At 44.2% G+C, this 14564-nt stretch overlaps 2 protein-coding genes across 2 annotated transcripts in view; one reads left to right on the forward strand and one right to left on the reverse strand.

Moving 5' to 3' along the window:
* Positions 1-7071, forward strand: part of KIF24 (kinesin family member 24) — a 45514-nt gene extending 38443 nt beyond the window's left edge. Inside the window, exon 13 of the mRNA XM_036739710.1 lies at positions 7026-7071. Coding sequence (XP_036595605.1) covers positions 7026-7071 — 46 coding nt within the window. The remainder of the gene's footprint in view (positions 1-7025) is intronic.
* A 778-nt stretch (positions 7072-7849) lies between these two features.
* UBAP1 (ubiquitin associated protein 1) overlaps positions 7850-14564 on the reverse strand; it is a 51460-nt gene continuing 44745 nt past the window's right edge. The window contains exons 5-7 of the mRNA XM_036739175.1: positions 10858-11055; positions 9809-9910; positions 7850-8920 (exon numbers count right to left, since the gene is read on the reverse strand). Of these exons, the coding sequence (XP_036595070.1) occupies positions 8780-8920; positions 9809-9910; positions 10858-11055 (441 nt within the window). The 3' untranslated portion in view covers positions 7850-8779. The remainder of the gene's footprint in view (positions 8921-9808; positions 9911-10857; positions 11056-14564) is intronic.

Below are 14564 nucleotides of genomic sequence, written 5' to 3' on the forward strand. Positions count from 1 at the left end.
TATGGGCTGGGAACTGGTGTTTAGGTGAAGCGACATGCCCAGTCATACAGAGCGTTAGTGAGCTGAGACTGGAGACCCTATCTCTTGCCTTCCACACCCCACATTCCCAGGCCATGTTAATCCTGCCTGGGAACAAAATTAGCAGTGACAGTGACAGTGCGACCCCTCAGGTCCATAATACTGTACTGTACTCATCCTAACCTGGAAACGCTTCCTTAACTCATGTAAATTAGGGCAAGCTCTAAGCAGTCCTGCACCGGTGTAAGGTGTAATGGAAATCCCTTTGCTAACTACATGACCAGGGCCTAAGGGGGATCTGCACATGGCGCCCACACAGTTCAAAGACAGAAGTACTGACCCACATAAGCACAGCTTTTTTGTCAGATTGTTAGAAGACAGCAGCCCTCAAGTGAATGAGCCATTACAGAATATCAACACGGGTACAGCTTTCCGTGTGGTTATTAAGGTGGACACTACATAACTGGTGCCCATGACTGTGGTGTCTCCTTGTGGCCCAAGCACAAACCCCCTGCAAGGTGTTCCTTGGGTTTGTGGCTAAAACTGCTGCTCCTATGGCTATGTAATTTTGCTGGATTCAGTTCACCCCAGTATCTTGCTTGGGCCAGATTTGGATTCCTCTGTTTGTCATTGATAGACCCTGTAATGACCTTCCACAGAGCACAGAGACAGCATCTCACCTCCTTCCTGTTGCATTTCAGTGCCCCCTCCCCATCCCACACTAGTGTATTTTCTGGTCTATTTAGGGGGATGTATCTTAGACTGTCGAAGGAGAAAAGGGTATTAGATATCACCTTGTCCAAATCTCCCATTTAACAGACAGGACTAGTTAGTGGCAGAGTTGGAGTTTGAACTCCAGTCTCTTAGCCTGGTACACTTACCAGTACTTACTGTCTCTGGGTAGCCAGAGTAAGACACTCATCAAACTGGAAGGGCTTCAGCTATATTCAATTAAGTAAACTTTTATTAAGTGCCTGGTACGTACAGAGCATTAGGGATACAAAGACAAAACCGAAGCACCCCTGCCCTTGAGGAGCTTACAGGCTGCATAGGGATGAGGGGATAAATACATCCTGTACACAAATAAATATGAAGAATGTACAAAGTTATAGAAAATAATTTCAAGAAGTAACAAATGTTACCAACTTTGGGATATCAGGAAAGTCCTGATGCAGGAAGGGATACCTGAGCTGTGCTTTGAAGAAAGCTAGGGGGTTCTAGGAGGAGACAGGGAGGGAGAGGGAGGCTTTCTGGAATATGAGACCATTTCTACAAGGGTGTGGAGACTGTCCAGAGAAAAGCAAGAGAGCAAGCCAGTTTGGAACAGAGGGTGTAAAAGGGCACAATATGATTGTAGAGGGTTCTAAATGCCAGGCTGGACCAGAGGACCAGAGGCAGAATGGATTTTAAAGTTCTACTCCAACCCCCTCATTTTGCATAAGAAACCAGAGACCGGATATATTAATTTGCCCGACATGAGATGACAGACCCGGCAGTTAACCTCCAGTCCAGTGACTCCAGAGCCAGTGTGCTTGACCCATAGCCTCCCTGAGTTTGTGTAGTTTTTCTTTTTCTAAAAAAGCACTGGTACTCCCAATCTCACCCAGGCTAGAAGTGCAGGGACCACTTACAGACCATGATCTCACCGCTTGTTGGCCTAGGAGCTTTGACACATTCCTTTTCCTGCCTGGCCTGATTCACCCCTACTTAGGCACCCTTTGTGGTGGTCTCCTTGCTCCCAAGGTCTCACCATATTGGTGTCAGACTTAATGTGAACAGCCAGTTGGTTTAGCCTACTGCAGCTCAGCTCAGAGCTCCCCCACCAAGAGGGGTTGCACCATTAGACCCTTTCCTTCCCCAGATGGTTTTGGAGAATCTGAAGAGTTGTCAGCTCAGACCCTGACCCCTCGTGATCTCATGTGGGCCACCACATCCAGCTAGAGGCAGGAGGGATCTACTCTTCATTTTGGATCAGACAAGTTACAGTCAGATGTTTTGGAAACGTTGGTTTGGTAGCCATATGCAGGACACACTGGAGATGGAGAGACTAAAGGCAAGAAAAGCAATTAGGAGACAATGGAATAGTTCAGGCAAGAGACAATGATGTCCAGTAAAGGCCGGAGATGGGTGTGAGAGATGCTGTGGTGGGAGAATTGACAAGTTTTGGTAACTAGATATGAGAATATCTAGCCTGGACCCAATTATCCACTCTCAGTTTGCTAAATATCTCCACCTGGATAGCCTACCAGTATCTACAGCATTATACCCCAAATGCAATTCATTTTTTCCCCCTAAACTCATACGTCTTCTAGCTTCCACTGAGGACATCCTTCCATTAATCTTAGCCTTGCCCCTGCCCTCTCACTGAACCCCGGTCCAATCAGTGGTCAAATCTTGTTTGTCCTACATCCAAAGCAACCCTCGAGTTGTCTTTCTCAACGCACTCTGTGGTAGGCCTTCACCCCTCATCTGAGACAGAGTTTTCTACAGAAAGAAGGGCACGGCCTTGGGGAGTGCTCACTCAGTAACTGGGGGGAAATGATGTAGGCTAGGAGCCTTGAAAGGTCAAAAAGTTAAGAAAAGCAGTGTCGAGGAAGCTTGAGGCAAGAGTGTGGCCCAGCAGATGAAGATGTGTCAAAAACTGCAAAGAATGAGAGCAGAGGGGGGCCAAAAAACATTGACTTTAGCAGAGATTGTGTAACCTTGGACACACAGCTTCATGGTGAGGCCAAGAAATGACTGAGGTGAATAAATTGAAACAACTGCTGTAAATGGCTTTTCCTAGGAGTTTGGCTTTGAAAGGGAGAATTGCAGCATGATAGCTTGAGGGGTTAACAGTGAATGTTTTCTTGAGACCTGAGCATGTTTGTACGAAGCAGAAAAGGAGTCTGTGGATAAGCAAATTGAAGACGAGGAAGAGACAATGCCCGAGAAGACAAGCTCCTGTAGGAAGTGAGCTGATGGGAACCAAAAGCTCAAGGAGAGGGCTCAGCCTTGGCTAGGCTACCTCTTTCTTCATCAGACTGGGGAAAAGGAGAATGAGGGATGAGTCTGGGTTTTGAACTGTGCAGTGGGACAAGAGGGAGCTTGTGATGGCCTCTGTTCTCAGGAAAGCAGATGAGGTCCTCTGCTGACAGGGAAGGAAGGAAGGAGGCAGTGTAGAAGTCTAAGGACGGGTTTTGAATGGCCTTATAGAAAATGATAGTAAATGAAAAAGCAGAAAAGTATGCCCAAAAGAATGCATAAAGTATAAATGCAGGCGCGTATGCACTGGAAATTTGTTAAAATAAGTTGGTAATGAACCCCAGTCAGCACGGGCCACATTATTGGTGGGCCCATTCAGCAGGACAAATAGGGGGGGAAAAAAAAGGCAGATGGTGGGAGTAGCTCAGTTGGGGTTTTTAGCAAGGGGTGGCTGGTGATAGGAAAGGGAGACAACAAATTCAAGGTAGCTGTTAACTTACAGCTGAACTGATCGACCATAGAGGAGGGAAGGAAGTGAGATGGACCAGAACAACTCTACAGCTTTCTTCTAAACACAAGATGTGAGCTCCTCGAGAGTAGTCTGTCATTTCTATTTGGATCCCCAGCACTTAGCAGTGTTTTGTACATGGCAGGCACTTTTAAAATGTTTCAATTCACTCATTCATTCTTCATAGTAATTAAATATTCAAGTGCCTACTATTTGTAAGGTGCTGTTTTAGAGTCTGGGGAATCTGGTCCTTGCCTTCAAGGAGTTTACTGGGGGCATATAACATACATACACAGTTAAATATAGTATAAAGAAAATTCAAAGAGCATGAATAACCAGGGGGAAGGGAAGCTCCCCCACCCCCAGGGTAATCAGGGACGGACAGCTTTATCTGTCACCTGAGCTGAAATTTGAAGGACAAGATTTCTGAGAAGTAAGAGATAAGGGGGAAGAAACTGCACAGAAAACTGTTTGTGTTACTGCATTAAGAGCTGAAATACGGAGTTTTCAGAGAACAGCGAAGGATCCAATTTGGTTGGACCAGAGCTCATGGAGAATAGTAGGAACATAAGGTCCTAACTGAATGTGAATGGGATAAAGTGACCCACAAAACAGGAGCAGAAGGGATTAGATGCCCGGATCCAGCAATAGGTTGTTTACAGGAAATATATTTGAAACATAACGCAGAGGTAAAGTAAGAGGATGGGACAGAATCTATTGTTATGCTTCAATCACGATCCAGAAAAAGCAACTACAAAAATAAGACCTAATTAAGAGATTAAAAATGAAAATTACATTTTGCTGAAGTGGCATGGAATAAAGCTGGGACAGTAAGTAGAAGCCAGATTATGGGGAACATGAAGTGCAATACTAAGGAGTTGCACTCTAGCCTGTCACCAGTTGGTTTTCTGTGTCTCAGGAAGATCCTTTTGTTGTGGGGAGGGCAGATTGGAAAGATGAGCCTAGAGAATGGAAGCCAATTAAAAGGTATATTAGTCCAGATCAATATTCTCTTAAATGCCAAGTCTAAATGGTCTTTCTATCCTAATCCTTTCTCTGGTTCACCTCATATCTGTAAGACTGCTCCTTCTCAGTCTAATAGTTCCTCATGTAGGCCAATCCCCCTAGCAGTGGGTATTCCCAAAGTTCTGTCCTAGGACCTCAGTCTTCTCCCTCCCTGCTCTCTCTGGATAACTTCATCAACTCCCAACAACTCTATGCAGATGACTCCCAATTCTACATATCCAGCCCCTGTCTCCCAAGTTTCAGTCCTAGATCAACAAATGCCTGTTGGATATTTCAAACTCAATGTTCTAAAAACAAACCCCAAATTTAATCTCATTATTTGTTGAAAGCATCATCATCCTTCCAATATCTCAGGCTTGTAATTTGCATTTATTCTCTGTCACCTCACATAACCAACCAATTGCTAGCTGTCTCTCCCCCATCCCCACCCTAACCTCCCAGCTGCAACCTTAGTTCAGGCCCTCATCCCCTACCTCTTATTGAAATTGCAACAACCTCCTAATTGATCTCCCCGATTTCTCTCTCCCAGCTTCTGGCCCATCCTACACACTGCTTCCAAAGTAACTTTTCTTAAATAGGCCCAAATCTCACCATGTGACTGACTCCCCTATTAAACCAACTCCAGTGACTTCTATTGCTCTTCTAGGATAAAATAGAAATTGATTTGTTTAGCTCTTAAAACCCTTTAGTCTTTGTTGTAGTTCAGTCATTTCAGTTATGTCTGACTCTGTGGCCCCATTTGGGGTTTTCTTGGTGAAGATATTGGAGTGGTTTGCCATCTCCTTCTCCACCTCATCTTACAGATGAAGAAAACTGAAGCAAGCAAGGGTAAGTGACTTGCTTAGGGTCCACAGCTAGGAAGTGTCTTAAGGCTAGGTTTGAACTCAGGTCTTCCTGACTGCCAGCCCAGCACTCTATCCACTGACTACCTAGCTGACCTTTACAGTCTGGCCAACTATCTTTCTATTCTCATTGGACATTACTCCTCCCTCACTCTGTGATGCAGCTGACCTGGCTTTCCTTCTCTTCCTTACAATACGTCTTTGCACTGACTCTCTCTCATCCCTGGGATGTACTCTATCCTTAACCTCTGCCTAAGAATCTTCTTCCTTTTAGATGAAACTCAGGCACAATCTTCTGCATGAAACCTTTCCTGGCTTCCCCAACTGCTAGTGATCTGCCCTTCAAATTACTTTGTATTCTTCTACTTTGTAGATATATTAGCTTTAAAATGATGTGTTTTATGTGTACTTGTCTCCTTCATCAGGATTTAAGTCCACAGTGAGCAGGACTGTTTTATTCTTTGCCTGGTGCAGTGCCTGAGACATAGTACGCACTTAATGCTTATTAAGGTATGAACTACAGTGGTGGGCTATGGGAGTGGAGGTGGATTTGTGAAGTTAAAGGTAGCAGCAACAAGATTGTGTAACTGATTGGCTGTGGATGGGACAGTCCTGGAGAAGAGTAGAGGATGACCAAGGAGTCTGGGGAAGGATGACTGGTGGTTTTGCATTTGAGATGCCCAAAGGAAATTCAGGGAAGGATGTACAGTAGACACATAGGGAGTGAGGTTAGAGCTAACTATGTTTTCTGCAGTCATCTGCATAGATTATGCTGAATCTCTGGAACTTTTAATGAAAGGGAACCCAAAATCCAAGTCAGATTCATAGAATGTTATAGCTGGAAAGACTCTAAAAGAGTCTTTGGACACACAGCTTAGAAACAACCAATTGCTAATCTGAGGCTTGTCATTTTCACTGCCCTAATGCCCACCTTCCCCTCCGTCAAAAACAGTTCAAATGGCCTTCTAAAGATTTGAGAGTTTATGTAGATAGATGGAAGGATGATCCAGCAGAGGAAATGGAGTGGATAGAAAGGAACCAGGAGGCCTGTGTCGGAGAAACCCAGGGAGAAGTATCAAAGGTAAAAGGTTCAGTCAACATCATCAAAGCTGTAGGGAGGTTAAGGACTAAGAAAAATAAATTCTATTTTGTTGTTAAAAGTCATTGTTAATATTGGAGAGATCATAGTTGGCAAAAGAAGGCAGTCAGCTGAGCAGTTAGGCGATGTGGCCATCTAGGTTATTGGGGGGCGGGGTGTGTATGTGGGAGTGTGAGAGAGGGAGAGCCTTTGGGATCTTCCCATCCACCACTCTTGCCCACAGTAGCTGAGGTTTTCCCAATTAGAAAGCTCCTGAAGGCTCTAGAAAGGTAGGATAGATGGGCTCCTTCTGTTAAATTCTGATTAAATTCAGAGCCTTCTGTTTTCTTTCTCCCAAAGCAAGGGTTCTTAACCTAGAGTCCATGAACTGTTTTTATAAATAACTGTATTCAGTATAATTAGTTTCCTTTTTAAGTTATGCATTTTGTATTATGCTTTTAAAAAGTCCTTCTGAGAAGGGAACCGGAGACCTCACCAGAGTGCTAAAGGCCTTGTGACAAGAAAGGTTAACTCCTTTCCTAAAGACTAGGTAAAGGACAGAATCCTTTTATTATTACTTCACTTTCACGACACCAGCTGAAATTCTGCCTAGGTCCATAGACATGGATATTTAGTCAATATTGCCTACCTCTGCAAAGAGACAGGAGGAAAAAGCTACCCTCTCCTATACCAGATTGAGGTGAAGCTTGGAGCTTTTTTTTTTTGATGGGTGGTGGTGGTGGTGGTGGTGGTTAGGGGATGTTTCCTTTATGCAGAGTTCTCAGGTCACCTACTGCAAAATAGCTACTACTCCCAATGTGATGCAAACTCCGGAGGGCAGCACCAGAGAGGCAAGGAAGTCTGTCACTTTGTTCTCTTCAAGGCTGCCAAAATTACTTAAGAAAATGACAGTGAGCTGGGTAGGACTGGAAGCCACCGGGGAAAAGACATAACACCTCTACGGTCAAGGATGAACAACCAGAGGGATGCTAAACCCTAGCTAGTTAAAGTAAAAGAACCACACATAAATATTGGGAGGGGGGAGTAAGCCGCACAACAGGGTAAACAGAATCAAATAACTCTCACTTTTTCCCACCAGACCTACAGGTAGGAAAGCCCTCCCACCAACCTGAGGAAATTCAATTCAACAGAAAAAAACCTTTTAAACTTTTATTAGTAGTTGTTTCTGAAGAATCAAAATAGTTAGCAAATTCCTTTAGATTCATCAAGACTGTAGTTTTTTTTGTATTTAGAGCCTTAACAATGTACAACATAATACAAAACAAACCAAAGAGATGGGTTTCTATTACTAGATGTTACCAAATGCATCAGTCTAAAGGAGTGAATCTACTCCCCAAGAATGATGTGGAAAGTAAAACTGCAACAAAACTGTGAGTTAGGGCCGGGCTAACGGATTGTGGACTCATTTCCCCCAACCCCATTTGAAAGTGCTCGCAAAGAAATTCCTGTTTCACACTGACTATTAAAGTGTCAACTGAACGGTTTCCTAGAACTGGGGACTTAAAAGCCTGGGGAAGGTTGTCAAGGGCTGGAGTTAGACGCCCTGCTCCAACACCATCCAGGGTTTAGCCAAGGCTTACTGGAGTGTGGGTAAGCACGACGGCTGCCTGGCAGAAGGGGCAGAACAGAACCCAAACTCGATGGCATTCTTCAGGAACCAGTGTTACACTAAGTTAGAATCTAACGTGGAGTTCATTTTTAAAAGGAAAAAAAAGTAAAATCAAATAAACCCCCTAAAAACCCTCTCCATTGCACTAGATGCGGATTTCAGTTCAGCCAGTCTAACAGTGAGGGATGTTTTGGTCGAACATATGACATTCAAAGCAGCACTATCTAAGAGTCTCTCTCAGAGGGAACTCCACAACACCCCTGTATCTCCTGCTTATGGCAAGGGTGAGATCACACCAACAAAGTTTGGTCTTGAATATATGTACAGTCCCCCAGAAAAACCAGGGCCAAGCTGGGAAGGGCACTTCTCAAAAAACAAATAAAATTAATTGGATGGGTGGCATGGGGACAGGGCTTAGAGGTCCCAACATTCCTCATGCTTTACCTTCCTCCTCCCTGTTCCCACAGGGATCAGACTCTCACATAGATCAATGTGTGGTAATAAGTCTCCAGAAGGAACAGAAGTACCCTTCCTGTCTCTTCCCCTCCCACCCCCAACAACAACAAACCCAAAACAACATTCTCTCTTCTTCCTAAGGAGAGTGTGAAGCCACCAGAAGGGGAGGGGGCCTCCAGGGACTGATGGGAATACTTGGGGCCTCCCAAAGGGAGAGATGCTCCGTGGCAGGGTGGAGGTGGGCTGGGGGCCTGTTCTCAGCTGGCTCCTGCCCGAGCCATGAGGTCTTCCAATGCATTGTCCTGGTCGTTGTTGTGTAATAATAAAACTTCCTTAATGTCTTTCAGTTCAAAGCCCATTTCCTTAAATTTGCTCATTAATTGAAGAAATTCTGTTGTCTGAAAGAGAAACGGGAGAGCAGGGGAGAGAAAAGTTAAAAGAGCCCAGCAACACAGAGCCCAAAGGGAGCATCAAAGTAAATTTGGAAGCACCTATTTGCTTATGGGACCAGGTCAAAAAGGTCACCTAATAGTTCCAGCATATTCCCTGGCTCCAGTTAAGTCCAGGCAGGAGAGGTGACAGGAGTTTCAAGTCTGAGTGGTTGGACAAAGTCACCTGGGAGGGTGGCCAATGCTAGAGGTCATCTCCCTCACCCACCAGTCCTTCAACATCCTTCTGAGGCACTCCTACAACTTCTAGGCCCAAGTCATAAATACTCATATAGATGAGACCCATGCCTAGTAATACCCATATGTTGCTGCTGCTAGCACATATCTCAAAACACCTGGCATGGAGCAGTCTAGGATAAAGGCAGTTTTCCACACTCAAAGGCTCTAAAGCACCACCCCCCAAAATCAACTGCAATTCTCCCTGTCCATTTCAACTCTGACTAAAAGTCCATTGGCCAAGAATTATTCCTCATTTTTAAACCTGGGAATATTAACCCCCCTTGGGAAGCCCTATAATCCTCATTTCTGTCATGACAGAAACATACTTCTTGCTAGCAGGAAGCTGCAGGCAGGGATTGAGGTCTCTTTTACTTAGACCCTTGGCCCTAACCACACCATCATTCCTTTGGCAAACCACAGACTTGGTCTCCAACTGCCACCAACTAATTTAGAAAGGGAAGAAGTGGAGTAGGAAGGTCAAGACTTCGAGGAATTGTAGTACAGTGGTTGAGACTGTATGAATTCCAGGAATTCCTAGTCCCTGGGCAGACATTCTAACATCTCTCTACCGGACTCTTATCCCTGCCCCAAATCCCATACACAAACCACCAGTCTCACCTTTTCCTCTGAACACTGGTACATTTCCAAAGCTTCTTCTACCAGAATGGGATCAAAGCCCTTTTCACAGAGCTGTCCATGTGCAAACAAATAGTCAAGAACCTAAGAAAAGCAACAAAGAGTCAATTCTCTGCCTTGAGCAGGTCCTGAGGTTCTGCAGTCATTTCAGTATGGTCCTCAGAGAAACAACTAAATCCAGTCTTATGAGTTCCCCCACTCTCTTATTTCCCAAAAGACGTATAAGGAAGAAGTAGGGAATATGAGAACTCAATGAATACATATATCTAACCCAACATGAATCCAAAAGCCTTACTGGGAGAAGCAGTTGTAATCAGACAGAGAACTAACAATCTAGCCACACTCAACCACAACTGGAAACCTGAACCAGCCTATCTCATCATTCGTCATCTTGACAGCTCCCTATAGGAATAATGTTTCCCCCAGATCAATGCATCTTGCTGGTAAGGTTGCAAGTAGATAGGAGCTACTGGTACCTATCTTCTGTCTTAAACAGTTTCCTCTCTACTAGCCCTATCCCACCTAGATTTTTTCCCAAGCACTGGATTCTGGAATCAAGCCTCCTATGAACTTCTGGGGATAAAGTCCTGGTTCCCACAACCAAGCAAAGCCTTCTACCAGGAACTAGCCTGCAGAAGACATTGCTACCAAACTAATGTCTTTTCCCAGTACTGCTATTCCCAGTTAAAGGTGTGGAAGTGGAGCAATGGCTGGAACAATAGTTCTAACTCACAGGGAAAGTTGCTTGGCCTCAGGTGCCCTTCCCCATGTCCTGCCACAAATATCTTCCCAATCTCACTTGGAAATGATGGTAGGTGTTTTAAAAAAGAGAGAGAGAAGCCACTTTCAAATAACTAGTGAGTCTGTGGAACTGAGGGTGGGGTGAAGAATATGCCTATTTCATCTGTGGTTCCTGAATTCAAACACAGCAATGACTGAAGGGAGGATGTCAGCTCAGGTAACAAGGACCCTGCACTCCAAATGCAGCCTGCAAGTCCAGTCCCACCTACTTTGCTTCTCTAGCCTCTCACCTGCTCTATATTTTCTCCTTTCTTCTTCATGGCTTTCAAGACACAGTCATACGAGTAGCCCATGTTGACCACTGTCTCCACACATCGCCGCTCACTGGGGGACAGTGCTTGTAGGTCCGAATAGGTCGGTGTACTTGAACCCTGGGGACAGCTGGGGGTGTTGGGCACTTGCGATGTCCTGACATTGTGAGGCGTGACCTGGTGGTGGAGAAACATGCAGGGTTATGCTAGAGTGGGATCCTAGGCCACATAAACAACATTCTGGACAAAGAGAAAGACATAAGAGAGGAGACCGTGCCTGGGCAAACTGCTTCCCTTCTTACCCTTACCCCACAGTTCATATCCAAGCACATAGTTATCGAAGTGCCTGCTCAGGGCAAAGGGCCACTCTGCACAGTGGAATCCAAATAAGAGAAGGAAATTGAGATAAAGAGTTGAGGCCGAAGTGGAAAAAGTCAGTGTCAGACTGAGCTATCTTGTCCTGTCCTCCCAGACTCTAAATGAGACAAATAGGGAAGAAATCATAGGATCACAGTATTTATAACTAAAAAGGACCCTAGAGTAGCCTTTCCCAAAATGTATATTTTTTAAAATTCTGTTAGTCAACTGGTTTCTGTGTTCAAGCCAGCTAACACTCTTTTCAGTTGGCATTGATTTTATGACCAGCACTACCACCAAAATGACTAAGTGTTTGCTTCCTGGCATCCAAATGTTTTCTAAGTCTTTCTCAGTCTTCTAAGGATCTACATGGAGGTTTCAGGGAAAAAATGTGAGGCCCCAAAGTGACTCAGAACACACAGAGTAAGTTAACTGAAACAGGGACTATAATGACTGAGCATTGAAAAGGACCTCAGTGGCCACCTAGTCTAACTCATACAAGAAAGCTACGACATACCCAACAAGTGGTTATTGAGTCTCTGCTTGAAGACCTCTAAGGAGAGAGAATCCCGCACTTCTCCACATGACACACTCCACTTTGGTACCTCCTCTGCTAACACGTTTTTATCTAAATTCTCCTCTTTGAAGCTTCCACCTATTGCTCTCTGAGACCCAAGAAAACAAATCTAGTCCCTTTGCTACACTACAGCCTTTCAAACACTTGAAGGCAGCTATTCTGTCCTTCCCCTCCAAGTCTTCTATTCTGCAGGCTAAAACTCTCCAGTTCCTTCTCGAGAGCAAAAGAAATGCCAGCATCTTGGCCAAATTCCTACTTGCTCTGAAAACAACCTCTGTCCTAATTCATACAGGTGCAATTCCAGCTGAGGCCAAGAAAAGTCTCCCAGAGAAAAATCTACAAGATTCCCAGTCTTCAAAGGTGACCATCCCATTAACTTGGTCACACACACACAAAGACACAAAGGACTGTTAGCTCAGAACCTATGCTCAACTCTAGAAAGACTGGCCTGGCCCACAACAAGCTGAGCAGTGGGACTAGGTGCAGGGGTGGAGAACCCTGGGCCTTGAGGCCACATGTAGTCCTCTAGGACCTCAAGTTCGACCCTTGGACAGAATCCAAATGTCACAGAACTAATCCTCAATAAAAGGATCTGTTCTGTAAAAGTTGGACTCAGTCAAAAGGCCACACCTGAGGACCTAAAAGGCTGGAATACAAACTCTTAAGGGTCTAGTTCTGTCTACTGCTTCCTGGCAGGATCTAAAGGTCCTCCAAAACAGCCAATATTCTCTACCCTACCACCATCTGGTCTGTTCATCATGACTTTCACATATACAATCATTCCCCACCTTCTCCTCCCTCTGCAATTGGGATGGAAAATAACAATTCCCGCTCACATTTATACAGCACTTTAAGGTTTGCAGAACACTTTACCTCTGATCACCTCCAGTGATCCAACAGGAGACCTGGTCACTGAAACAACTTAAGTTTCTAAGACTTAATTTGGCCTTATGCCAAGACTGATACTTCTATAACCACTATCTGATAATGATTTAATGCAATTCATTACTTCATATAATGTTTATTATAAGTTCTTGTTGTGTGAAGAATTAAACTACGTAGAAGGGAGAGTGAAGTGCAGCCAATGCTACCAGTAGGGGCATTTTTCACTACTTTACTCCAGCAACATCCTGGTTGTGAGTTGGTCTCATTAAAGCTGATGATCCTCTCCTCCACCCAATCAGGGTTATTTTCACCCACACTTATACCTTCATAAAAGCCTCATTCCTGGGAATACCTAATGTCTACCTTAAACATACAGGCCCCTCTAGAAGGGTTTAAGAGGATCATCCTACACTCATGTACTTCCTACCTAAATGGCACTTGGGGGGGGCACCCTTCAGCCTAACTCAGTAAATGTCTTCAATGAATCAAAACATCTTCCTTTCACCAGTGTATCTAGAGAAGTACCTCAAAATACTATCACGCTGGTTTAACCTTATTACCTAGTAGGAAAAAAATTCCAGTATCACCATCATAGGAATTCCTGTGCAGGGGATCACGGACTGCAGAGAGCAAACACCACCTGAGCCACTATCAGGAAAAAACAATTTCTCAAAAACTGTTGGAAAAAGAGAAGAGAAGGCTCTTCATAAACTGTTCCTTTTTTTTTCTGAGTCACAAAGACTCAGTGCTAATTGAGACCATAAAACTACTTTTGAGGTCAATCTAAGTTTGTTCTTTGGCAGCTGAACCTACGACTACACGTCTCACAGGCATCCTAAACTCATGTCGAAAAAGGAATTTGTTATCTTTCTCCTCATATCCAACCTTCTTCCAACTTTCTCTGCTTCTAGAGAGAAGGGCACTACAATGTTCCCAAGCACTCAGGTTCACAATGCTGGTGCTGGCCCAACGCTCAAATTCCTCTTACTCCTGTCATATCTCATCAGCTACCAAATCTTGGCATTTTTACCTCCCCAATGTTTACCATCTATTCCCTTCTCAAACTCAAACAGCTACTATCTCTAGTTCAAGCCTTCTTGACTAAAATACTTAAGTTTCCCTGCTTCTGTCTCTCACTGTTCTAAGTCATCTTCTGAACAAGTGCCAAACAGATTTTCCTAAAGCACAATCAATCCACAGGCAATTTAGTAAGCACCTACTTCTAGGGACACCTACAGAAAAGTGAAAGTCCCTGCAGGCAAAGTGCTTATATCCACTCTATCAAGAGAAAGAACATGTAAATATACTACACAAAATATATACAAAAGGAACATAAGGTAATTTTGGAAGAGAGGGCACTAGAAGCTGAATGTTTCAAAAAAGTCATCTTAGAGAAGATGGCACTTGAATTTTGAAGAAAAACAGGGATTCCAGGAGGCAGAGGTGACAAGTGAGAGTATTCTAGGCACAAGAGACATACAGTGCAAAGGTTCAGAGATAAGACTTGGGGTATTACAGCTGAGACACAACAAGTGGAGGGGATGAAGGTGAAAGAAACTAAAAAGGACCAGGCTGTTAAGAGCTTTAAACACCAAATAGAAGTTTATTTTGATCTTAGAGGAGATAACAAGCCAATGGGGTTTACCGGTGGTGGGGGTGGGGAGGGGAACATGGTCATACTTGCACTTCAGGAAAATCACTTTTGGTGGTTGTGTGGATAGATTGAAGAAAGATTTGATACAGGAAAACCAATTAGGTGGCCAACGAAAACACTCCAAGCAAGAATGGCCTGAAACACGACAGTGGTTGTGTAAACAGACAAAAGGGAATGGAAAATGAGAGTCTATGCAGATAGAAATGATAAGAT

Source organism: Trichosurus vulpecula, chromosome 9 (assembly GCF_011100635.1).
Source record: "Trichosurus vulpecula isolate mTriVul1 chromosome 9, mTriVul1.pri, whole genome shotgun sequence".
Taxonomy (NCBI): domain Eukaryota; kingdom Metazoa; phylum Chordata; class Mammalia; order Diprotodontia; family Phalangeridae; genus Trichosurus; species Trichosurus vulpecula.